The sequence below is a fragment of the Loxodonta africana genome, chromosome 24 (genome assembly GCF_030014295.1).
Source record: "Loxodonta africana isolate mLoxAfr1 chromosome 24, mLoxAfr1.hap2, whole genome shotgun sequence".
NCBI classification, from domain to species: Eukaryota; Metazoa; Chordata; class Mammalia; order Proboscidea; family Elephantidae; genus Loxodonta; species Loxodonta africana.
In genome coordinates this window covers 32,266,400-32,292,695 of record NC_087365.1, presented here as the reverse complement: position 1 = coordinate 32,292,695, position 26,296 = coordinate 32,266,400, and the positions used below count along the sequence as shown (strand labels likewise).

Below are 26,296 nucleotides of genomic sequence, written 5' to 3'. Positions count from 1 at the left end.
GGTCACCGTGAGTTGGAATCGACTCGGAGGCGACGGGTTAGGTATAAAACACCTGCTGGATGGGTCCTCACAGCGGTAGGAACATGGGACTCAGATCCCAGCACTGTCTCTTACTAGCTCTGTAACCTTAGGCAAGTCCCTTAACTTCTGAGTTTGGAAACGATGATGGAGGACAGAATGAGGAAAACTTAAAAAAAAAAAAGCTTAAGATAGCTCAATAAAAATTCATTTATTTCACAATAAACGTTAGCTCCTTTCTCCATTTAGAGTCCAGAGATTTCAGCTCTAGTACCAACTCTGCCCGAACCAGCTGTGAGGCTTCGGGCAAGGCACGGCCTCTCTCTGGGCATCTGTTTCTCCACCGATACAATAAAGCTGGTGGTACCAATCCCTGGGGCTGCAGTAGTTTGGGTCAGAAAAGCTTCAAAACGAGCAACAAAGTGGATCTGACTCTTCTCTGCACAGGTGGAAATTTCATCCAAGCCTCTGTTGAGTTGGCTGTTAGTTAAAAAAAGGAGGGGGCATTTCTGAAGCTCTGGGGCAGGGGAGGGGGGATACCCCAGAATGAACGAGTAGGTGAAACAGAACCAAATGCTAGAATGTCAACATCTCAGATTCAGGGGCTCCTAGAAAAGCAGAATTTTAGGACCCCTTCTTTTAGGTAAGAAGGGATGGAGCCCTGGTGGCACAGTGGTCAAGTGTTCGGCTGCTAACCAAAAGGTCGGCAGTTTGAATTCACCAGCAGCTCCTGGGGAACCCTAGGGGCAGTTCTACTCTGTCTTATAGGGTCACTAGAAGTCAGAATCGACTCGATGGCAATGGGTTTTTTGGTTTAGGTAAGAAGGGAGGTTAGAAATTAGCCGAAACTCGTCCATTTTGCAGATGAGGAAACTGAGGCCTGGAGTGAGTTGATACTGCCCAAGGTCACAGGACAAAGCAAAGCCTCCTGACTCCAGGAAGGAAGAAGTCCCAAGGACACAGCCGCCCCCCAACCTCCGCGCCCTGCAGTGGAGAGATCTGGGCCAAGGGCCCCACCCAAGGCTGCCAGTTACGGTGGGACAGCACCACAGGCGGAGGAGAAAGAGCCAGGAGTTTGTGCTCTGCCCTTACTCACTCTGTGGGCCTCAGTCTGCAGAACGAGGCTGCTGACCTCCAAGGGCCTGACAGAACTAAAACCTGCGTTTCTCATTTCACACTAACTCCCCAGCCCCCAGGCAGCCTCTCAGGGATGCCCTGGGACTTCCCTGGGTTCCACTCTCAAAAGTAGCCCTGGGGTCCAGCCTTAGGACTTACATCAAAATTGCCCACATTTGAGGTTCTGAGGTTGAGGCTGGTCCTGCAGATAAACAAAACAGCCTGTTGGAAGCCGCAATTACCCAAGAATCAAAAGGTGCTTGCATTTAAGTAAACTACGAAAAGCCTCCCACCGACATCCTCACGGAGGTCTCTCTCCATCTGGGGGGTTAATAAAAACCATGCTGATTTCCACCTTTCTGAGCATTAACTACGTACCAGGCACGATGTTAAGGGCTTTAGATGTCATATTCTTTTTTCTTTTATTAAAAAGATGGAACACTTCAGGGATTTGAGTGTCATCTTCAAGCAGAGGACAGGCTTAATCTTCTCTGTATCCTTCCGATTTTAGTATATGCGCTGCTGAAGCAAGCACTAGATACCATATTCTACATGCCAGGTTCAAATCATAGCAGCTGTGGGACAGGAGCCCACGGGTGGTGCAAATGGTTAAGAGCTCAACTACTAGCCAAAAGGCTGGCAGTTTGAACCCACTCAGAGGTGCCTCGGAAAAGAAGCCTGGCAATTTCCTTCCAAAAGGTAACAGCCTTGAAAACCCTATGGAGCAGTTCTACTCTGCACGCATGGGTTGCCGTGAGTCAGAACCAACTGGACTGCAACTAAAAACAACAAGCTGTGGGACCTTGGTCAGATGACTTAACCTCTCTATGCCTCAGTTTCCTCGTCTGCAAAGTAGGTGGCTGCAAGGACTAAATGAGGTAATTCATGTGAAGTGCTTAGAACTGAGCCTGGCATAAAGTGAGTGCTCTGCACACATTAGTAATGGTCACTACCTCTCTTAATCCTTACAGCAACTCCATGGAGGAGGGACTGAGGCTCCGGGGGAAACTTGTCTCGACCACAGAGCTAAGGAGGGATAGTGCCAGGACTCACACCCTGAACCTGGATTTTCAGCCGCTAGGCTATTCTGAGTTATGTACCCTGGTGGCGTAGCGGTTGAGTGCTACAGCTGCTAACCAAGAGGTTGGCAGTTCGAATCCACCAGGCGCTCCTTGGAAACTCTGTGGAGCAGTTCTACTCTGTGCTAAAGGGTCACTATGAGCTGGAATCGACTTGACGGCAGTGGGTTTAGGCTATTCTGAGGAGTAGGGCCCGGGGCCTGGATTTGAGACCTCACTCTGCACTGTGAAGGTCTCAGTCTCACTGCACCTGAATCTTACCTGCAAGCCTACAACCCCACCTGAAAGAGCCCAGACCAGACCCTTGGGGCAGAACATCATTTGGGACATTCAAAAGGATCAGCACAACCTCCAGCAGGAGAGAAGCAAATCTTCTCAGGGGAGAAGACGCTCTGCTTCAAACATATTTTATTCCTCCCTGACTTCGCTTCTGTCCCTCACTCCCCATTTGCCACTCCATTCTCACCACACCCAAGCTCTTTCCCTCCCAGTGAAGTCTGCCTTCACCGCTGTCCTTGCCAGAAGGCCCAAGCTCTTCCTGCGGCTGGCCCCTTCTCATTCAGGCTTCAGGTGAACATTACTTTCTTAGAAACTTCTGGAAGGCTCTTATTAGCATCAAATTATGAACACTTCCCATTGTAGGCTGGATAAATATTTGTTGTAAAAAGACTAGGCACATGCTGAAAATTTTACATGCAGTCTCATTTAGTCTTGAAATGGAATTAATAATAACACTTCCATAGGCTGATGTCAACAATTAAATGAATTAAAGCACATTTAGGACATAGCTCAATGCCTGGTACACAGACAATATTCAATAAATAATAGTTATTATTATCATGATTCCTGTGAGGTAGGGACTGCTATCCCCATGTCCAAATGAGAAAACAGGCTCAGAGAGGCAAAGCCACTTGGCCAAGGTCACACAGCCAGTTGGTGGTCACATCAGGATTTGAGCCCATATTTCTTGGCTCCAAAACCTGTGCTGTAACCACTTAACACAGTGCTAGGTCAGATAAGCCTATGTCAGCTCACAGCCTCTCTATGTACTTGCTGTGTGGCCTTGAGTAAGTAAATGTACCTCTCTGATCTTAGTTTTCTTCTCTTTAAAAGAGGAGAATAATGGCCCTAACTTCACAGGACCATTTTGAGAGCTAAACAAAATAATAGTCATCACGTGCCTAGAGCAGAGCTGGCACACATCATTATTGTTATTGATGTCGTTGACGTTACTGACAGTAGGTTCTCTCTACTAAGCTCACAGCTTCACCCACCCTGCCCAGCATGTGCTAGCAGACTTGACAGTCACAGTCCATTTCCACCTTCGAGGCCTCTGGATTTGCTCAGCCCCGGACAACCATGCCAGCAGAACCCTAAGGCTCCCTGGTGGCCCCTCTGTGAGCCGGCCACAGCCACAGCACTGCCAAAGTTGCCCTTCTGAGGAGCAGGAGCCCAAGGCAGAGAAACTCCCTTACTTGTCTAGCTTGGCATCAATCATGAGCTTATCTCCCTCCACGGAAAACGTGGCCAAGAGGTCTGTGTCCTGCAGGGAAAGGGAAGAACAAAGTATCAGCACCGTCATAAAATTAGCACTGTTTGCTGAGGACCCACTGTGTGCTGGGTGCTGCCCAGGTGCTTCATGAACACTGAGCATGACAACACGCTGTTCCCAAGGCCTTGGTCAACTCCCCTTTACAAGCTGAGACCTCCAACAATGCTCACCACGTAATGGATGGTTTTTCCCTCTCCTGGGAGTGAGAAATCACAAACTGCCCACATTCACTATTGTTCACAAGTAAGTCACATCCAGGACTGAGTGCACGTTTCTCAGAAGGGCAAATGCCACAGGATACCAATGACTGGGATGTGAGATGTTTACCAAGTTTATCTGAGACGTGCCAGTTCTAAAAGAGAGGGGTCCACTGGGATGGTCATTAAAAAAGTCAAAAACAACAACAAAAAAGGAAAATAATGGTTGGCGAGGATGAGGAGAAATTGCAATCTTCGTGCATTGATGGGATTATAAAACAGTGCAGTCACTATGGAAAACAGTCCAATGGTTCTTCAATAAGTTAAACATAGTTACCGTATGACTCAGCAATTCCACTCTGGGGTGCGCACCCAAAAGAATTGGAGACAGAGACTCAAACAGTTGTTCATACAGCATTATTCACCATAGCCGAAAAAGCGGGAGCAACCCCCGTGTCTACCAACTAATGAAATGGATAGAAAATATGTAGTATATTCATACGATGGAATAGTATTCACTCATAAAAAAGGAATGACGTTCTTATACAGGCCACAGGTGGGCTTTGAAAACATGCTGAGTGAAAGAATTCAGACACAAAAGACCAAATATTGTATGATTCCACTTGTATAAAATATCCAAAATAGACAAATACACAGAGACAGAAAGCAGATAGTGGTCACCGGGGGCTGGCGGGAAGGGAAAAACGGGAGTGACTGCTTACTGGGTGTGGAGTTCCTTTTGGGGTGATGAAAAAGTTCTAGAACAAGATGGCAGTGATGATTTACCATGTTGATAATGTACTAGGTACTGAAATGTACACTTTAAAATGGAAAGTTTTATGTTATGGGTATTTTACCACAATTAAAAAAAAAAAAAAAAAACACGGGACGAGTCTTGCTGCCTACAAAACCCACTTTAGACGACCCACTGCAGATAGGACTGGGTATCCTCCCTGCCAATCGTAACTGTCCCGCCCCCTAGGAGAGGGCATAGAAGGTCCCTACTCGTTCCCTCTCCAAGTAAGAAGCCTTTTGGTAGGAAAATCCCTCCCCACCCCTACCCCCCAAAATAAACAAAATTAAAAAATTGGCTTTATGAAAAAAAATAATCTCTCACCAGATTCAAGTGATAGCATTAGTAATGGTAAGGATAACAATCATTGTGGGGAACAACTGGGGCTCTGACTGTATATGGCATGGGAGATCGCCCTGGGGAAGCGGCGTTTGAGCTGAGGACTGAAGGATATGTAGGACTGAGGCAAGCGAAAAAGACGTGGGAAAATCAGGCCCAGAGAGCAGAGTAACCCACCCAGAGACATGCAGCTAAAAGTGGTAAAAGAATAGAGGCATCATCTGGCCCTAAAGCCACACTCACACAGTCACCAGACTGGCGACCAAGCACGGGGACTTGAAGGGATCTGTGGGTCCCAGGGGACTACATGGCCGTCTTGAGGCCCAGCTGAGGGTTGTCCACCCCCAGACACTCACCACGTCAATGAGGCAGATGGTGGTCTCGACATCGTTGGGCTGGGAGACCATGATCTCACTTGTGGCAAACACCTTCACCAGAGCCTTGTCCTTCTGCAGCGTCACCGTCGGCGGGTTCGGCACCTGGATCTTGATGGTGAGTGGGAGAGACTCGGGGTACTGCTGAAAGACCTGAGGGTGGCACCGGGTCAGGGTGAGTGGAGGGTCATCAGCGAGCCTCTAAACATATAGCACAGGAGCTTCATGCTCAGGTGCCTTCAGGTTCTACAACATCACAGCTTGAGTCCCACAAACAGCATGCAGAGCCCCGGCCCACTGGGGGATGTGGGCAAGGTGCTGCCCTCCCTGGACCTCTCACGCGGGCCCTTTGTGATGATGAAATATAAGAGGGCTGGCAAAGCCTCCAGGTCAACGCCCGACACGTGGAACTGCTCACGGCCTGGCATTCTGCCAAGGTGGGGTTCCTGTGGGCACCGGATCAGGGCTGGACATGGAAAATAGCATCAAATTGTCACCACAACCCCATGAAGTGTTATTTTCTCCATGTGACAGGTGAGAAAACTGAGGCTCAGAGGGAAATTGAGGCTCGGGGCCAATTGTCCACGGCCAGCAGGAGTGTTGAGATTCAATCCCAGGTCTGTGTGACTCAGAAGCTCAGGCCCTTTCCTATTCTCCCCCTGCCTCCGGACACCCTTCCTGCAGCAAGGGAGCCCACAGTTCAGGGCGTTTCCTAGCGAAATTCGAGAGGAAAGCCAGGGCTGTCTCACCCACCTGGATTTGCTGGGGCTCCTGAGACCCAGAGTGGAAAGGATCTGAGCCTGTTTGCTGCACACTGATCGTCGAATTACTCAGCTTTTGGTGAAAGGACAATTCACCAAATGTCTAGCTTGCCAAGCTTACTAAATAACTGATTTACCAAAAAATATATATTTTCAGGGATACTCTTTTTAATATATCAAATAAATGTAAATATATGGGCAAAACCATAAAATTGCTTTTAAAAGAAATATAAAGGAACCTGTTAAAATGGAAAGCTTTCCATATGCAATGCATGGCCCTGCAGGTCATGGTCCTAAGACGAATCTGTTCATTTTCCTGAGCACATTTAAGGTGGAGACTATTTTGGCCAAGCTCTTGGTCATTTGGTAAACCTGGTCAGTTCAATCAGTTGGCCACTCAGTGAATTCACCCTTTGGCAAACTGGCTTTCAACAAGCCAACTATTTGGTGAACTAGCTTTTTGAAGGGGATGTCCCAACCACCCCCACTGGAACCCACAGAGTCTCTAAGAATTAGCAACACTTTCACTCATGGGACACCAGAAGGTAACTTGGCCCTCTCCCCTCACAGAGGCAGGAGACCTGGGATGTCTTCCCAGCTGTGCTCCAGCCTCTCCCAGTGATGCCACCTCAGCCTGTGTCTCCAAGACACATTCTCCTGTGCCCATCCTCAAGCCCGCTTCTCACAGACCCAGTCCAGTTTCAAGGCCTGAGTTCCTGTTCTGGCCCAGCTCTGCCACTGAGACTCAGTTTCCCCATCTGTATAAGGGGTGTCCACTTCCCTAATGGTCCCGTGGATGATGGGTGATTAGAACCAAATGAGTGGATTCTCAAAGTATTTCATAAGCATGTGCAGAGCACATGGGAGGTGCTTCAATAAATGAAAGGTTCAGTTAATTGAGGGGTCCACCTGCCTCCTGAGCTGCCTTAGTTACCACGATGTTCGATAAAGTGTGCTTCTGTCATTTGGCTTTCAACCACATGAGGGTGATGGTGATCATTTGTTGAGTTTGGTGTTTGTTGTAGATTGTTGGGAGGAGGGGGTGAAAGGAGGAAGACTTTTCAATCTCTTCTCCCCCAGAGGCCCTCTCCTCCCTTGCTTCCTTCTTGGAATTCTACCCAGAACTAGACAGGGCACATCGAGAAGAGATGAAAATTGTCAAAAATGCCTGTAAATTACAGCAACCCTTTACACCTGTGTAATGCTTACTGCGTGTGGACTTTTTTTTCAGCAAGGTGCCGTGTAAAGGGCCTGGGGCCAGAGCAGGGACCAGAAAGACCCTGTCTCTGTTTCAACTGTATATGGACACTAATTGGACAAGACTGTTTTTCCTTCCCTTTTTTTAAAAAAAAAAAAAAAAATTTTAACAGTTTTGTAGTTGTTAACAACACTAACAATACTTAACATTTGTCAAATGCCTGCGCTGTGCTTGGGTTCAGATCCCAGGTCCACAATCACCCTGTTTTCTGAACAAGAAAACTGAGGCTCAGAAAGACAGTCATTTGTCCAAGGTAATATGGTCGGAACGTTTTAAGTTGGGATTCAAATTCAGGTCTGTCGACACCAAAGGTATGGCTCTCCCCTCTAAGCCACCGTGGACACACCATGTGTCTGGCCCTGGACTGGCATGGCATATGCATTATCCCCTTTACCCTCATCCATGAGCCTGTGGAATAGATGTTAGTATCCTTTTACGGCAGGTGAGGACACTAAGGCTCAGAGAAGTCAAGTGTCTTGCCCCAAGTCACACAGTGAGGAAGTGGGCAGGCCAGGATTAGATCTGTGCAGGCTGGTCCACTGCTAGAGCTCAGGATCTTTCCACCCCAACCGCGTCACAGAGATCTGGCCTCCAAGCCTTTGTCACTGCATTTCAAGGAGGACCAGGGCACCCCACTCTAGCGGTGAGCACCTTCCCTTCCAACCTGGTTCCTGGGACAGCTGGAAGGAAGGTGAGCCTGAAGACAACATCACCGTTTGCCTTACATACCTTAGGAACCAGCGCCCCCAGCGTGGATGTGGTAAGCGGAGGAAGCTCTGCAAACTGCAAGACAGAAGAGTCCTGTGAGTCCCTGAGGGTACAGGGACAGAGAGGAGTTCCTTACACAGTGACTAAACCCCTACTTGCTTGAAGACAACCACTAACGGCATCTTCTCCCCCTTAAAGAAACAGCAAGAGCCCTTTGGAGGCCCTGCCCATCCGGCAGGCCACATGGTCCACAGTAGCCATTTTGGGCTTCACTGGCCTGGGCCAGTTAAGCTCACCACAGACACCCTTCCAGAGCAGAAGCCAAGACCCGAATCACAGGCATCCTGAATCTGTCTTCTCTAAAAACTGTAACTTTGTATTCAAACAAGGTGAGCACCAGCAAGTCCTATTTGCATAACGCAGTGTCCACCGCATTCATGACTTGCACCATATCCCTGGGAAACCCTGGTGGCTTAGTGATTAAGAGCTACAGCGGCTAACCAAAAGGTCGGCAGTTCAAATCCGCCAGGCACTCCTTGGAAGCTCTATGGCACAATTCTACTCTGTCTTATAGGGTCACTATGAGTTGGAATCGACTTGACCGCAACAGGTTTGGTTTTGGCTTTACCATATCCCTGAGCCACCTGTTACTTTTATTTACTTTCTTCTTTAAATTGAATTATTTTTTAAAACCTCAAATGCTCTTTTTTTTAAAGGAAATTCATAAGGCTATTAAAAATGGGAAGCTAGATCCACTTGACAGAAAGAGATAGTAGTTTTAAAAATCAATGCAATAAAAACTAAACAATGCCATTACGTTCTAGGTGGATATTATTGCCTGCGTAGGGCTTTGAGTGTGAGCCCTGTTCTGTCTTAGTTAAAAAGAGGGCACTAATCAGTGCAAGAGAGGGCTGGCTATGCACTGGGACCAAATGGAGACTTTCCTCATGATGGAATCAGTTTGACATGATCTGTCTTGTGCTTCCTCAGAGAACACTTTGTTCATAGTGAAGTTTATCGAGTGAAATACGATGTCTGAAAAACTCAAATTGTTCAAAAACAACAAATAGGTGAGTAGGTAGATAGACAGACAGATAGGAAGTAAATGTGGCAAAATAATAACAACTGGTGAATCCAGGTAAAGGGGACATGGGTGTTCATTGCACTACTCTGCAACTTTTCTAAAGGCTTAAAATTTTCAAAAGAGAAGGCTTGGGGAGAAAAATAACTCTGGAGCATACCTATGGGTGGTAGTTTATGTTTACGTATCGTTTAGTTTCTTATTCTAAAAATTTATACTGAGATACATAAATATATATATACACATATATTATGCTTTTTAAAAAGGCTTGGAATAAAATTGAATAGGGAGCAACTTTCTCACCATATTATGATTTGATGTCACCTAATGCCATGTCTGTGAACCATCTAAAATCCCCCTGGGCAGCATGCTTGGGTAAACACTGACACAATGATTACATACCCAGGAATTGAAGATGAGTCAAGGGGTGAACTGTCTACAGTTCTCACTTTAAAGAAATTGTCCTGAGGCTATGGGGACAGGAAAGGATCAAGAGGGAGCTGTTTGCTGCCCAGCCCACTCACCCCCTGATGGGGCCATGGCTCACCATGCCATCAGTGATGTCAATATCCAGTGCCCCTTGTTTCTGCAGGAGAGTCAGCACTGAGCCCAGGAAGTTGGCAGAAATGGCCAGTTGGGAGTTGGTGTTGTCGCCCATGGGGGGCAATTCTGGCATCTTCTGCCTGGGAGCCATAGCTGGCCGCCCCAGTGGATAGTCGATGAGGTCGCCTCCAGCCTCCCCAACCAGAGTCTGAGGGAACAGAGAGGAGAGGAATCATGGGGAGGGGCACGGGGAGAAGAAGGGACGGGGGAGGCCAAAGGCTGGGGTGAAGCTGCAACTCTGCCTCCAGGATGCCTTCTCTGATTAAACCCATTGGGCCTGAGTGATTTCTTCCTTTATGGCCCCCAACTCTTCTTCAATTTTTGATGGAAACTCTTGCAGTTCCCGCTTTATAATCACTTATAATTATGCCATGGCACATTACCATATATTTTAGATATGTATATGACCCAGATTCACTACCACCTCACCCCTGCCATAATGAATTAGCACATTTATCTGTCTGCACAATACACATTGGTTTTTACGATCTTTAAAGACCACACTCCTCTCCGTGGCCCACAGGGCACTGTGTGATCTGCCTCAGAGGGCCTCTCCAGCCTCATCTCCAGCCACTCTGTCCTTCAACCTCCGCAGCCCAGCCTTGTCAGTTGGTCACACCACCTCACCACCCCCACTATGGCGCCTTTGCACATGTTGTGCCATCCTACACACTCTTCTCTTGTTAAGTCCCACTCATGTGGAAGGCTTCAGATCAAGCGTCACCTCCTCCAGGAAGTCCTCTTTGATCTCCCTAGATAGATAATATCCTCCTGCTTTAGGCCTGATAACCTTGGATCCTCTTTTATAGCACTCATGATCTATAATTTCATTTTTTTGAGTGATTCTTTGATGATCTGTCCCCTCCAAGAGATTTTAAGCTCCATCAGGGGAAGACCTTGTCTCTGTTGTTCACTACTGGACCTCCATCACCCAGCCCTCAGACCTTGCGTACAGCAGGTACCCATATCTCTTGAATGAGTGTTTATGAATATACTAGGCATGCATATGCATGTGTTCACAGGTGTGACTGTGTACAGGGGAACATGTGTGTACACCTGCACCTCTGTATCTGGTAGAGCAAGTAGGGAAAGTGTCCATGTTTGTGCAGCCTAGGAGAAATATGCACTGTGTGTGCCCATGTACAATTAGGGGCCAGATTCAGTGATATGCTGGAGCCAGCTCATACCAGCTCATGAGAGCCAGTTGTACACACCCACATTCAGTGACATCCATCAGTAGCCTGAAATCAGCCACGGTGGGAGTATTTACAGCACACAAATTGGCAAACACTATAAATCAGGGCTCTTTTTTTTTTTTTTTAAATCGGGAAGAGCCCACTGTTAAAAGCTTAATAGCACCCTGCTGGCCATATCATTCCTCTAGCAAACTCAAGCCTGTAGCAGCAGCTCTAGTAGCTAGAAGCTAGGTTGTCCGAGTTCTGATTCTAAGTTCACAGTTATTAGCTGTGTGACCTCGGACAAGTGGTTTCACCTTTCTGTGCCTCGGCCCTCTCACCTGTGAAATGGGTTCAGTAAGAGTGCCTACCTCATATGTTTGCTATGAGGACGGACTGAGTTAATCTACGTAAAGCACTTGATAAGTGTTGGCAGTGATAATGTTTCCTAACATGGCTTCAAAAACGTCCAAATGTTGCTTCTTAGGCACTCAGCAGGAACCCTAGGGGACCCTCACCCACACCCTGCCTTCAGGGACGAGAGCTACTTCCCCTTGCTCCAAAGCCCAGGTACTCACATTGAGGTCTAGCTCCAGGAATTCCCCAGTCACAAGCGGAAGGCTGGAGAAGGTGTACTGGACGCTTCCCAATATCCCCAGAGGAATCAGAGCTGCAGGCAAAGAAAGGGGTCCTAGGAGGTCCCCCTAACCCACCGAGAGGCCCCCCTTCCTCGTGCCATGCTGCCAGGGGCCCAGGCTCCAGATTCAGGCACTGAGGAAAGAGCAAGAACGCTGCCTCTTCCTTTCTGCAAGACCTCAGGCAAGTCATTACACCTCTCAGAACCTCAGTTCCCTCCTCTGTAAAATGAGTTTAATGTAACACCTCAGACTACATGGAGGAGGCTCAGTGAGATCCCGAACAATGATAAGCCTTGTAAACTGTCAAGCAATGTGCAGCAGGGAGGAAGGTTAGGGATCCACAAAATAGAGCTGAGTTGAAGCTGACATTTCTCTGACTGCTTAGTGATGAACAGCCCCACCTCTGGCCTTTTCCTCCCTCATCCCTGGCCACAGAAGGAGAGCTTTTTACCTGCCTGAGAAAGTCATCCTCAAACTCCATGGAGTCCCAGAGAAGCAGGGGCACTATCAGAGAGGACAGCCCTGTATGGCTATACAGGCTGCAAAATACAACTGGAGATACTGCCATGTGGCCCTCGTGAAAGGAGACCCCTGGGATTGTGCAGTGCACGAACTACACAACCGTATGGGGCAGCCCTGGAGTGAGCCCAGCAATATTCACTAAGAGGTCCAGGAAGGGGCTGGGGTTTGGTCCTTGTTTCCCAGGTCTGAGGACCTGGACAGTCTCCATGGTGCCTCACATTATTCACTTGCCCAGTCCCTCTGTGGTTTGAAGCTAGACCCTTCATTTTAGAGATGGAGAAACTGGGAAAAGTCTTTCCAAATTCACCTGGCTCTCAGGCTGAGCTACGGCTTGAACCCAGCTCCCTGACTCCTAGTCCAGGGCTGTAGCCTTCCAGGTCCATGTAGAAACTCCTCCCTCTGGAACTTGGGGGGATTGGCCCCTCTCTCAGACACCACCCCACCACACTTCAAGGGCCTGATGGTGGGTCTGCCTCCCCCTGTGCTACCTCCCCCCCCAGATATCTCTACGTCCCCAGGGCCTTCCCTGGGGCTGGGCCCAGAGCAGGCACTAATAGGTGTTGGCTGAATGAAGCAAAGCAGGAAGGACTTACAGTCCACGAGACCCAGCTGGTCGTTGACAAGGCCCAGCACCACGTCCACGATGGGGCAGAGCTGTGAGGGAGAAAGGGCCATGAAGTAAACTCCAGTGATGTCACGGGGGCCAGGGGAGGGGGGTACACCAGTAATAACAGCACCAGTAGCTAACATTTACTGACTGCTTGCTGGGTGCTAGGCACATCGTGGGGAAGGTTCTAGCATAATTCCCATTTTACAAGACAGTGAAACTAAGATTCAGAGAGAGGATGTGACTAGCCACATAGCTGGGAAGTGCCTGAGCTGGGATTCAAACCAGAATGGTGTGAGTCTCCAGCTTCATCACCTCCCTCCTTCGTTAATCTGCCCCTCTACACTCCTCAGGGTCCTGCCCAGGCTCCAAGAGCATAACCCCAAGCCCTGGGCTCCCTCTGTCCCTCTGGGTCATCTGCATGCCCCAGGGAGGGGGCCTGGACAGTGGCACCTTGGACAGGGGAAAGTCTAAGTCTCTTGACCCCTGTCCCAGGACAGGTTCTTACCACGTCAGGGAGGACGTTGACCAGGACTCGGTTCACTAAGTTGTCCACAAGGTTGGGGAGAAGACTAAGGAGAGAATTGTAGAATGAGGACAAGGCTCACAGCCACAGAGGGGCTCATCAGGCTTGTCCACGCTGGGGGTTCCTAGCCCAGCGAGAACCTTGGGTGCTGGAACATGGTTCTATAAAGCTGGAAGGACACTGTACTTTCACTCTGGGCCAAAAGGACAGGCTACCCAGGCAAATTGTTTGGCGTTTCATTCATTCATTCACTCATTCATTCCTAACAGACAAATGTTTTTTGAGGTCTACAATGGGCCAGGCTGTGATGTTTCTCACTTTTAATGGCAAAAGTCATCACAACCCTGGTTCCCTCCTGCTCATCGGACCCACTGATGGGCTGTTCACTGCAGCTTTGCATCACTTTCCAAGAGGGAAAATGAGTGTATTACTTTATCCAAGCATCTAACACAGGTTTTGGTACATAGAAGGTACTCAGTAAATGTCAGTGGAAGGGAGGGAAGGAGGAACACTGGCCAATAAAATGTTGTCATGTGGTTCACAAGAAAGGACTGGTTGTCGGTCCGAAAAAGATTGGGAGACATGACCCATTTTCAGACAAGGAAACTGAGTCCAGAGAAGTGGCCCAGAGCAAGTTCTAAGTACATTACACAACTCTTAACTAAACCTCCTAGCCAGTTAACTAAGGGCAAAAATAAGCAATTCACCCATGGACAAGATGCACAGATAGGCAGACAGATAGATTTGTAATCCCAGTATATGTTTCCACAGGCCCTGCAGTGATAGGGGTAATGAGGGAAGCATGGCCCAGTTTGTTGTTGTTTATACACTGTCAAGTTTATTTCGACTCACAGCGACCCTATAGGACAGAGTAGAACTGCCCCATAGAGTTTCCAAGGAGCGCCTAGTGGATTCGAACTGCCGAACTTTTGGTTAACAGCCGTAGCTCTTAACCACTACGCCACCAGAGAACTGGTATTAGCTGAATGAAGCAAAGCAGGAGGGATCACTGACAACCTGACTCCTAAAAACTGGTCCCCACCCCACCTCCACGGAGCGCTGCCTGTGCCCGCCTGCAGAGGCTGTAGCTGGCTGTCCAACGTTGTGCCAGTCGGACAAAGCAAAGAAGTCCTTCAGGTAAAATCCTAATTAGAACATTTCCTCCAAAGCTCACTATGCACTTCGGTCTTCCATTTAAGTGGATCCGCCTTACAGGGCCTTATCTTGATTCCAGTTCTGGGGTGAGAAGTGTCTGTGTATGTGTGTGCATGCATGTGTGTGCACATGAGTGTGCGTAAGCATGCATGCATATGTGCATGTGTGTGTACGTGTGTTAGGGGCATAGTTTGAAGTTCATTCATATGTATTTAGGGCACAGACTGTTTTCCCCTTCTAGGAAATTATCCAATAAACACATCTGCTCATGTGTGAAATGGTGTACATAAAAGGTTATGCATTGTAGCCCCATTCGAGCAAAAGATTAGGCAAGCTGAAATACCCAACAAGAGTGGGATGGGCAAATAAATGGCAGTTCATGCAGATAATAGACTGTTACACAGCTGTAAAAAAGCTAAACACCAAGGAAGCTCTCCATGTCCAGATACAGAAAACTCCAAAGAGAGTAAATGAAATAAGCAAAGTGTGAAACAGTGTGTATCTATAGTATGCACCCATTTGTGTGACAAAGGAGGATGGAAGAGAAGAGTCTACAGCTCATGTTTGCTCCCATTTATATAAAGAACCTGGAAGGAAACTCAAGAAAGGAAGATCCATGGTGAGCTTGGAGAGACAGGGCAGATGGGAGACAGGGCTGGAGGAAGGCTCTCCACTGGGCATTTTTATCATTTTAGATTTTTACCCATGTATTACCAAATATATTTTCTAGTGAAAAACATAAATGTGAAAATATGTAAGGTGTGCTTCTGTCCCCCTCGTTCCCCTCACTGGGGCCGCAGGGGCCAATTCTCCCTGCCTCTACCCACCCTGAACCAGAAACAAAGACTCAGAGACGCTGATATGAATCAGAAAGATTTGGAATCAAGTTGCACAATGAGTTTTTCTGTTCCCAAAGTCTAGATAAGATGAATGCTGGTGGGATTGGCCAAGGAATTAATAAGACAGAAGGGGAAGGAGCAGAGGGCCGGAAGCCTGGAAGAGAGAGGCCAAAGAAGGATCTCCCACGATGAAGATCAAGGAATGAAGAGAAAGGGACTCAGTTCTGAGCAGTCCTGAGTGTGTGCTTGTCCAAGACCACTACCTGGGGACGGCGTAGCAGTTAATACAGAGACACACGAAACATATCTGGACAGAAAGTGGGAACTTGGCTATAGGCAATACCTAGATTATGGACAAATTCCATTCCCAAGTCTGTCTTTGAGTCAAATTTGTACATAAGTTCGAACTGTTGGGTACAATTTGTATCTAAGGTCAGTTAGTCAAATGTCTGTCTTATTATATAGTATATACTGTATCTTTCTATGCATAAAAAACATTAAAGAAACACTTTCGGATACACTAAAACATCTTTAACATAATAATACAGTAATAATAAAAATAATATTTTGATGCACTTTGCAAAGTAGCACCCATTTGTTATTATGAATCAGTGTATATACCTCGAATTTTTAATATAATAGGCTTTATGGGGGTTGGTTCATAACTATGGGCTGTACATAAATCAGACACTCATAACCCAGGGACTGCCTTACTTTATAGCGAGGGTGTGATAGAAAAAACTCATGCCCTGACCAAGCTTGAATTGAACAGAACCAACAGAGAAACTTCCCCAGGAGTTGGGGTACCAATGGACATGCCACCCCTGTTAGATACATATTCATAAACTCTTAAAATGTGCCAGATCCTACACTAAATGTTTTATATCCATTCTCTCAATCCCCAAGGGGAAAAGAATTACTCTCATTTCACAAATGAAGAAACTGGAGCTTGGAGAAGGCAACTGAGTTGCCCAACGTCACACAGCAAGGAAATGGTAGAGTTAAGATTTGAACCCAAGTCAGCTTCTAGAGCCTATTCTCTTAATCATTATGAATCAAGATTGCAATCGGGATTGCAAAGCTGCAGGCATGTATCATCAAACTATTCTTCAGGTTGGCTGAAGCCCCACATCCTGGGTTGAAGGCACACCACCTAGTGCCCAGCCATGGAAGCGCTAGACCAGGGCCAGAGGTAAGAGTATGGATGGCTCAGCATGAGTCTTCACTACTCCTGCAGAATCACTCTTCTGCCCACACCAGTGCCCATGGGTAGGTGGGTGGTGCCATTTTGTTTGCCAAAGACAGACCACTCTACCATCTCCCAAGGCACTCCCCTTTCCAATGGTACTCACCCTCTCAGCAGCTTAACTTTGATGCCCCCCAGAAGGGTGTCACATCGTTCAACAACCAGCCGAGGATAACCCGCTCGATCCATGGTCAGCCGGACCTTGGCCGTGATGTTCACTTCCACCGCAATGTCCAGGAAGCCAATAAGACTGGATGAGACCAAGAGGCCAGGGAAACAATGAGTCACACCTCAACCGCCAGGCAGTTCACACTATCCAGGCCAGCCCGGCACCTCCCCACCTCAGGCTTTTGCCCTTGCTGCCTGCCATCAATTATGCCCCTTCCTGATCTTTATGGGTCCCAAACCAGGAAAACTTCTTTGATCCCTAAAGTAAATAATAATAAATGAACTCCATGTATAAATTCTGGTTTCCAAGGTAACCATCCAACCACCTAGCTTTGTAGACATTGACCTCATCTTATGGGGATAAATCTATGCAAAAGCCCACCCTCTGAGGTCCCCTAATAAGCACCTGCTGTATGGCAGGCGGAGCCCTGGTGGCACAGTGGTTAAGACCTTGACTGCTAACCAAAAGGTCAGCTGCTTGAATGTACCAGTCGCTCCTCGCAAACACTACGGCGCAGTTCTACTCTGTACTGTAGGGTTGCTATGAGTTGGAATCAACTCAATGGCGACAGGCTTTTGGTTTTACATGGCAGGCACTATTCAGGGAGGCATTTTGCTTGCCTCCTCTCACTTATGGCCACAGCCACCTGGAAAAGGAGGTGGTCTTATTATTCCTGTTGCAGGGGAAGACACTAGGGCACACTGACATTGAGATTGGACCAAGGTCATGCAGCTTGTAAATGAGAGAGTCAAGATTTGAACCTAAGCTGTGACCTGACTCCAGCCTCCCAGCTCTTAACTACTGCTCTAGGCTGCCCTCACTGCCAACACGGACATCAAGATGACCTTGAGGCAAGACATGCACTGGCCTGATAATTCCTATTTTATGGACCAAGGGACTGAGGCGTAGAGAGAGGAGATGACGTGCCCAAGATCTCCCAGTGAGGACATGGGGTGGTAGGGGCGCCTCCAGGGCCGAGGACACACACCTCTTCCCGTTGATGGCCACGCGGGTGTACAAGCTCAGGTAGACGCCGACGCCAGGCAGCAGCCGCACAGACACCCGAGGGAGGGTCAGCTCCACAATGCGAAGCCTACACGGGATGGGGGCAGAAAGCGCTGGGGAGGCCAGCCCCCCCCCCAACCTGGGGAGCGCCTCCCTCACACCCTGTCTGTCCCACACTCATTCCTCCTGACTCTCGGGAGACCTGAGGTTCATGGACAGAACTTGGAAAACAAAAAAGTTGCAGGCAAAAGTTGCCACCATCTGTGATCCCACTGCCCAGGGACCACCATTCACATTTCTGTTTCCTCAGAATCTCTTTTCCATGTAAAGATGCCATTCCTTCTCCCTGACCCTGCCCCTCTTCACCTGAGTCTCTCCTGCGCATTCTTCAGACTTCGGCACAAGTCTTCTTCTTCCAGAAAGCCTCCCCTGACCTCCCAAGGTAGGTGAGCTTCCCCATACACACATCCTCATCACCCCATGAAATTCTCTTGTCATTGTTGCAATTGGATCATTATTTACAGGCTTCTTCCTCAATGCCCATGCACCCCAACTGCCTGCAAGTTCTGTGAGGACAGGGGAGAGGTATCTTTTCTTGGCCAAACACTGGGTCATGTCCCCAATGCAAGCACAGTGTGCCACCCGTAGCAAGAACTCTAAGTACTTGTTTCATTAAATAATGAATATGAGGAGACGGCTGGCACAGTTGAAATTATACATGTAATTTTAAATCCTTGGGCTTTTTCCATTTAAACTATATTACTATGACCTTTCTACAGATGAGGAACCTGAAACTCAAAGAGAGAGGAAAAGGATGGCCCAAAGTTACACAACAAATATAAAAGGTCGAGTTGGGACTCAGCTCAGACTGTTTCATGGCAAGACTCCAAACCATGTAACTTGGGACTTTGAAGATGATCTTGACACCAAGCCCTGAAGTGTATGGGCACTTAAAGACCATCCCTCCCCCAACCCCAGGCCTCTGGGGGTGACCGCCCCTGTTTGTAGTTTGGTCAGTTGAGACCAGCCCTTTCTTACCCCGTGATGCCCTGCACAGTGCTGAGGATGCCGCCCTCGCCGAGCACACCCAGAACGCCTCCTCCTCCAAGAAGTCCTCCGTCACCAAGGAGACCTCCCCCGCCGAGCAGGCCACCTTGGCCTGATAGGATGCCATCAGCCGCCAGCATACCCCCAGTCCCCAGCAAACCACCTGGGCCCAGGGCCCCAGTGGCCACTCCAGGTGGGATTTCTCCAGGCCGAATCTCTCGCCGGTGAAGCCTGCCAACGGTTGGTGCGCCCTCTGCTGACCTGTACTGTCCATGGCCCCTATGGCCACCATACGCATTCTCGGCATTGCGGTAGTCACTATTTCGAAGGTCCCTGATGTTTCCATCTGACTCTAAAATCTCCCCATATCGGTATTTGCCCCCCAACTGTGCGGCGTTGTCGTTGGTCTCGATGTGACCATACTTGTAATTACCACCAAGCTGTTTGCCATTGGTATATTTTGGGGGTGGCCCTCGGATATGGAAGTCGTTGTAGGGAACACCACCAACACCTCGGGGGAATTCAACGTGTCTGTAGTCATCGTAATGGTGTCGGCCACCGCCCAAAAGACCACTACCACCCAAGAGACCACCACCACTGCCACCCAGCAACCCACCACCACTGCCACCCAGCAACCCACCACCACTGCCACCCAGCAACCCACCACCACTACCACTAGTACTCCCCCATAGTTCACCATCACTACTGCTACCTCCACCACCCAACAACCCCCCACCACTACCACCCAACAGCCCCCCACCACTACCACCCAACAGCCCCCCACCACTACCACCCAACAACCCCCCACCACTACCACCCAACAGCCCTCCACCACTGCTGCTACCACCACCCAATAAGCCTCCACCCAACAGGTCACTGCCACCACCTCCACCCCCACCACCAAGAAGGCCTCCCAGAAGACCACCTCCCCCGCCACCTCTGCCTCCACTTCCACCAAGCAGACCCCCCAGGAGAGGCCCACCATCATCACCACCAGCTTTACCCAATGGCACCTCTCTCAGGGCCGAGTGGAGGGCATCACTTTTCTGCAGGGTGCCCGAAATGGCTGCAGAAAGGCAAAGACATCAGTCAGAACTTCCTCTTTCTACCACCTCCAGCCCTTAGGCACCGCCCCCGGAGCATCAGAGCAGGAGCATTGCTAGGCTTTCTGGACCTCACTTTCCAATCGGTATAAATGCAGAGGCCAAAAGAGATGATTCCTTCAGCCAGTCTAGCTCTGACCTCCTAGGTGAGCTCAGTAGCTACTGGGTTTTAATGAGATTTTGACATCATTCAGCCAAAACTTGATGGATTCACTTCCTCACTCTCCCTTCCAAGTGCTCCACCCTTTGTTGTTATTGTTGTCAGTCGCCGTTGAGTCGATTCCGACTCATGGCAACCGTGTGTGTTACAGAGCAGAACTGCATCATAGGGTTTTCTTGCTTCTCATCTTATCAGAAGCAGATCACCAGGCCTTTTCATCCAAGATGTAACCAGGTGGGTTTGAACTGCCAATCTTTAGGTTAGCAGCTGAGCATGAACTATTTGAGCCACCTAAAGGCCATCTCTCCACACCTTACAGCTTAAAAAATCTACTTTCTCATGCATTGTCTCAACTGATGCCTGGGCAATAGTCAAAGCCAAAATTATTGTCCTTATTTGATAGATAAGGAAATTGAGGCCTGTGCCATACTCAGTGACCTCTTAGTTAGGAACAATCTCATGTCCTATTCTCATGATTGCCTTAGGCAGACACTGGGGCAGAGAGTGTGCCTTGTTTGCCAGATGACACAGAGAGGTCCTAAGAACTGGAGGCAAGAATAACTATGGCTCCCTCTAATTGAGGGCCTTCTATGTACCAGGAACTGTGCTAAGTTTTCACAGAGGTCTTCTTATTTAGTTCTCCTATCAGTCCCCGATGGGAACCATAATTACACCCATTTTGCAGATGAGGAAACTGAGGCTCAGAGAACTCAAGTCATGGACTTAAGGTCACATAGTCAGGATTTGCACCCCAGGAAGACTGACTCCAGAGACCAAGTTCTCAATTACTGCTCTCTACTGCCTCAAGAGACAGGAATATAATGTCCCCAGCATGGCACCTGGCACAAAGTAGGTGCTCAGGAAGTGGTAGCCAAAAAAAGGGGGGGGGGGTGGAAACTGAGGCCCAGAGAGGAAAAGTCGCCTGAACATCTGATGTGGAATCTGCCAATGAGGATGAGGGTCCTTCAGAGTTGGCTGTTCTGCCCTGCCCACCCCATGTCCATTCCCGCTGTGGGTTGGACTCACTGTTGCTCAGCACATCTTTGGTAACCCTGAGGACAGTATTTGTCTCTTGGCGGATGCCACACACAGCCGCCACGGATAGGGCAGCCACATACCACGCCGTCCACATGCTGGCACTGCTTCCCTGCCAAGGAGACACGGTATCAGATGGTCACTCGTCACCACCATCACATGGCCAGCAGGGGGAGCTAGCCATGCCCTGCCATGAGCTATTTCAGGACCCTGAGGCCCAGGGACAGGGGAAACTGACTCCATGTCACACAGTGGGGTAGGGCCCAGAATTCCAGAAACTTCCTGCATTTTTCAAACTGAAATGAATCTGGGGACACAAGGCAGACATCAATAACCAAACTGTCCCAGGGTGGGATGTCGGATTATGTCCCAAGCTGGGATTTCCAAATGGAGCCTCAAGGGTGGAAGGGTAATGGTGATTTCTATGTGAAATAGTAAACTGATCAGGCAGGCTCTGGGGAACACTTGCTAGCATCTACCTATCCAACCATTCATCCATCCTTCTACTCATCCAACCATCCATTCTCCCCTTCCTATTCATCTATGCACCCATCCATCCATCCAGCCAGCCAGCCAGCCAGCCAGCCATCCACCCATCCATCCATCATCTAACCAGCCAGCAGGCCAGTCATATGTCCATCCATCCATCCATCCATCTATCCGTTCAGCCTTTTATCAGTTCATCCACACATACATCTAGCCATCTTCCCATACACCCAGCCAACAAATATCATTTTCTACCTCTTTGGAGGAGACCTTTCTATACCAGGTGATCAGAGCTATCTGAGTTCTAATCCTTAGGCAAGAGACCTTATCTTTTTTGAAACTCTGCTTCTGAATCACTAACACACCATATCTAGTACCTAGTGCCAAAAAACCCATCACTGTCAAGTCGACTCCAATCCGTAAAAACCCTATAGGACAGAATAGAACTGTCCCATAGGGTTTCCAAGACAGTAAATCTTTACGGAAGCAGACTGCTACATCTTTCTCCCACAGAATGGCTGGTGGGTCTGAACTGCTAACCTTTCAATTAGCAGCCAAGCATTTAACCACTGCATCACCAAGGGTCCTCTAGTACCTGGTAAACACTCAATAAACAGCAGCTATTGTTATTGTTTTTGGACTATTATTTCAGACCCCAAGAAGTGGGTGAGGAATGTTAGATTGGAGGGATGGGTGAAGCAGGTATTTTGAGACAAGCTGGTCAGTCTCCAGGAAACTCAACTGTGTTGCCTCCATGCCCTTGCCCATTTCTCTTGCTCCATCAGCCTGGTCTACCCATTCACCAGCCTCAGGTAATCAACACGGGACATGGCCTCCCAACACGGTTAAACTGTGAAATTCTTGCCTTCCGCCTCCTCCACTTATGTATCTTCTCCTGTTTTCCCTGCTCCCAGTTCTCTGGAAGTTCCCCAAATTCTTTCCCCATCCCCATCTGCTCCCAGGAAAGAACTGGAGGCACTCGTTTATACTAGAATATGAAGGACTGATATATCCAAGGCCTTTTTTTTTTTTTTTTAATGGCTTCTTCACCTGAGAGCTGTGTTCAAACAGAGATCGCCACCCTCAGTTAAAAAGATGGACACTAGCGGAGGGATTTCTGGTATCAGCAAGCAAATGAGGAGTCTCAGGGAGGCAGCAAAAGTCCTAGGTACTTGGCATTCATGGAAAAGATGGGTGTGGCTCTGCCCCGGCATGTAATCAGGGTGATTAGGGCCCTTTTGATCAACTTCTGAAAGGGTCTCATGACTATGCCTATATTACAGGCAAGATAAAGGAAGCTCAGAGAGGGGTCAGGTTGCCAGTCTGGGACCCTCCCTTCCTTGCCTCAGACACGGATGCCTCCCCAGGCCTCAGCCTTCCCCTGCAAGCCCAGACACTGAATAAGAAAGGGGATCCTCCTTACCCCTGAGAGGTCCCCGCAGCTCAGTCCAGGAAGGTCCCCTTCACCGGGTCCTCTGCTCTTGGCTGAGTCTGCTCACAGGTCAGCCTTATATACCAGCTGGAGTCTGAGCCTGGATCCAGAGAGGGAAACACTGTGTAATTACCAGAGACCGGAATTCAGATTTGCTATGCGAATCAGGCCTTGAGCCTCAAAACCACAAGGGTTTGCGGTTTGTGGCTAATTTCAAGAGCTGTGCTCAGTCCCAAATGGCGTCACATGAGCTGGGGTTTATCAGCCCCTGGTCTGGGCACGTTCCTGGAGACCCCAGCTAGGCCCCCTAGATCGGGGACCCAGAAGCACCCCCAAATGCATCACATTTCCAGCTCTCTACACGGTCTGGGTAGACAGGATGTGCCCAGAACTGGACTCAGGACCAGGCTGACCAAGGTTCAAATCCCACTCATCCCCTAACTCACTGTGTCACCTTGGGCCAGCCACTTCTCCTGTCTGAGCCTCACATGATTTCTGTCTGTAAAATGGGTGTAAAACCTGCCTCACAGGTCTGATTGAAGGATTAAGGGAGATGGATGTAGATCTGTCCCCTCAAACTTTCCACCTATGTGTGGAAAACATGAAAATGGGCTTTTTTGTCCTACAAAAGGTCTCCCCACAAAATTTCATTAAGAAATTTTCATACATATGATAAAGTTGAAAGACTTGAATAGTGAACAGCTGTGTACCTGTCATCTTATGCCCACCACCTACATCTACCATTATCATTTTGTTATACTTGCTTTATCACATATCTACCCATCCATCCATTAATCTGCCTTTTTTTTTTAATGCATTTCAAAGTAAGTTGCAGACCACAGTACGCTTGCCCCTAAACACTTTAACATGCCTGCCATTACCTAGGCTTCAAGATTTGTTTATGATTCTTTTCCTCGGATGTAAAATTTACATGCCGTGTGATGCACAAATCTCAAGTGTTCATTCATCGAATTTTGACAATTCTGTACAAACCTATAGCCCACTCGCTATCACAATATCGGGCATTTCCATCACTCCAGAAAGTTCACTTCTGCCTCTTCCCAGTCAATCTCTGCTCCCACCCCGCAGAGGCAGTCACTGCCAGCTTCAAGACCTGCCTTGGCTACCTTTGTCCCTAGGTACAACCTGGACCTCTTCCTTTGACATTCAAGACAAGACGATCTGCCTTCCACACTCAGTCCATTCCCTTCTCATCACCCCCGGCCTCCCTGTCTCCGGGCCTTTTCATGTGCAGTCCCTACCATCTAGAATGTTCTTTTCCCAACTCCATTGATCAAAACTGTGCAGAGATGTCAACTCCTTCAGAAAGCTTTCCTTGATAACCCCAAGCCCTTACCCTTCCTCTGGACCACCCAGGGCCCTTTAGACCCCAGAATGAGGTGCCTTTTCTCCAGATAAGACAGGCATGTAGCCCACACTTAGCCCAGCATGGGCACATACGCCAGTGTAGTGAATGAATGAATGAATTCTTTTACCCTCGACCGGACTGGGAACTCCCTGAGCCTCCTTGCTCACCTGCTCTCCAGCTGCAGCCCCGTCCTCTCTCCATGTTTAATGGGTGCCACCTCCTCCATGATGCCACCTCACCTGCCTGCGAATTCCTAAGAGTTGGGGACATTTCTCACTTCCTGTCAGGGACCGCTCTCAAGTTGGGCCAGGAGTTAACGAGAGTGTTGTCCTGAACTCCACAAAGAGGTGCTTCCTCCTCCCTCCCTGGGGCTCTGAAAGCAGCATGGCTGACCTCAAGTCCTGCCAAGCTCAGCCGATGTCACCACAGGCTTCTCTTCATGTGCCCCCAACCCAGCGTCTCTCTGGAATTCGATTTCCCTGTCTGCAATGGGGGCATCAATGTAACAGTTAAGAGCACCGGCTCCCGAGCTGGCTGCTGGGTTTGAATTCCGCTGCCATCTCTCTCTGATCCTGTTTCCTCGCTTGTAAGATGGTGATAGGAACCGTCTCAACCTCAAAATGATGCCGTAAGGCTCAAGTGACTTAATTTCACAGACCACTGAGAACAGGGTCTGGCACACAGTAGGTGCTCAGGAGATGGTATTTTTATCCTCCACATCTAGCTCCCTGCCAGCTGCACATGACAGTGAGTTGGCAAAGGCAGAGAGGGGCATGAGGAAACAGTTTCAAACTTGAATTCCCACACCCCATCTGATCTATCAGCCCCAGAACAATTACTTCTCCTCCCTGGGCCTCAGTCTGACTAACTGCAAAATGGGCATAACCGTCCTTCCCCAGCAGACTTATAAGGCTTACACGGGAAATATCTAGGATGTGCCTGGAGCCTTGGGGGCTCAGTAAACAACAGCCCACTTTTTGCTTCCCTTGATGAAGGCAGCCTCTCTGTAGGAGTAGCTTCTGCCCAAAATGATATGAGTGTGAATTTGTGACAATGGGTCTCCTTTTCTGTGCCTCAATTCCCCCCTCTTGGGAGACTAGAAATGACATCTTAAAATGATGATAATTATCTGGGTTTAATCAGCTCCTGATCCTCCTTTGGTTAACACTTTGTGCCCCCCATAGCCTGGCATTTAGTAAGTGATAGAAATGCTTATTTAAAAAATATATTGCAATTGAAAAAAAAACGCAAAGAGAGCAACTGTGCCTTTCCCACCCTCCTCCCCCGACCAGGGGGGACAACTGCACACTGTAAACTGTAGGGGGCAGTGCACACACAGGGTGGTTTTTGTTAGTTATCCAAAGCTTTATCCTTGTCCTCAGTCCTGAGACCAGCCAGTCCCTGGGGGTCATGACACTGCCTGCTCCCAGTGGCCCCCTGGCCTCCCCAAGAGGATTAGTGCAGCCCTGGCGCCCGGGAGATCACCTGGGCTTAGTGTCCAAAAGGCACCTTTGTCTGGAGCTGGCCAGGGATGGGGGGAAGGATATCTGATTCCCTTAGAGGAGCCCAAAGAATATGAGTCATCCACACAGGAAGCCACACAGGGGGCCATGCATGGGGTCATGAAGGCAACTGCAGAGATCAGGAAACAGCCCCAGCCCCACCACTCACCCCTCCAACTCAGCCCTGTCTCCCTCCCAGACTGTCAGCCCACCAAAGCCACAAGGGGGCTCCCAGAGAAGGGACTCCCTTCACATCTTCTTTTACACCCACCCTTCTATCCCAAGGGTGCAGGTTCAGAGCCCAGGCTCTGGAGTCAGATGGGCCTGGGTTCAAATCCTGACTCCCTAGCCATGCAGCCTTGGCAAGTCACTTAACCTCTTTGTGCCTCAATTTCCTCAAC

The 26,296-nt window shown here is 48.8% G+C and overlaps 1 protein-coding gene and 1 non-coding gene across 2 annotated transcripts in view; both read right to left on the bottom strand.

The window, feature by feature from the left end:
* Positions 1 to 21,243, bottom strand: part of BPIFB4 (BPI fold containing family B member 4) — a 28,134-nt gene extending 6,891 nt beyond the window's left edge. The window contains exons 1-13 of the mRNA XM_023550149.2: positions 21,098 to 21,243; positions 19,812 to 19,874; positions 18,800 to 19,319; positions 17,745 to 17,849; positions 16,694 to 16,837; positions 13,330 to 13,393; positions 12,808 to 12,868; positions 11,633 to 11,724; positions 9,824 to 10,027; positions 8,217 to 8,270; positions 5,451 to 5,621; positions 3,689 to 3,756; positions 1,294 to 1,336 (exon numbers count right to left, since the gene is read on the bottom strand). Of these exons, the coding sequence (XP_023405917.2) occupies positions 1,294 to 1,336; positions 3,689 to 3,756; positions 5,451 to 5,621; positions 8,217 to 8,270; positions 9,824 to 10,027; positions 11,633 to 11,724; positions 12,808 to 12,868; positions 13,330 to 13,393; positions 16,694 to 16,837; positions 17,745 to 17,849; positions 18,800 to 19,319; positions 19,812 to 19,874; positions 21,098 to 21,203 (1,695 nt within the window). The 5' untranslated portion in view covers positions 21,204 to 21,243. The remainder of the gene's footprint in view (positions 1 to 1,293; positions 1,337 to 3,688; positions 3,757 to 5,450; positions 5,622 to 8,216; positions 8,271 to 9,823; positions 10,028 to 11,632; positions 11,725 to 12,807; positions 12,869 to 13,329; positions 13,394 to 16,693; positions 16,838 to 17,744; positions 17,850 to 18,799; positions 19,320 to 19,811; positions 19,875 to 21,097) is intronic.
* On the bottom strand, positions 1,562 to 1,669 carry LOC111751139 (U6 spliceosomal RNA). Its single transcript, XR_002786227.1, has one exon. It is a non-coding gene; the product is annotated as a U6 spliceosomal RNA (small nuclear RNA).
* Positions 21,244 to 26,296: the final 5,053 nt, after the last annotated feature.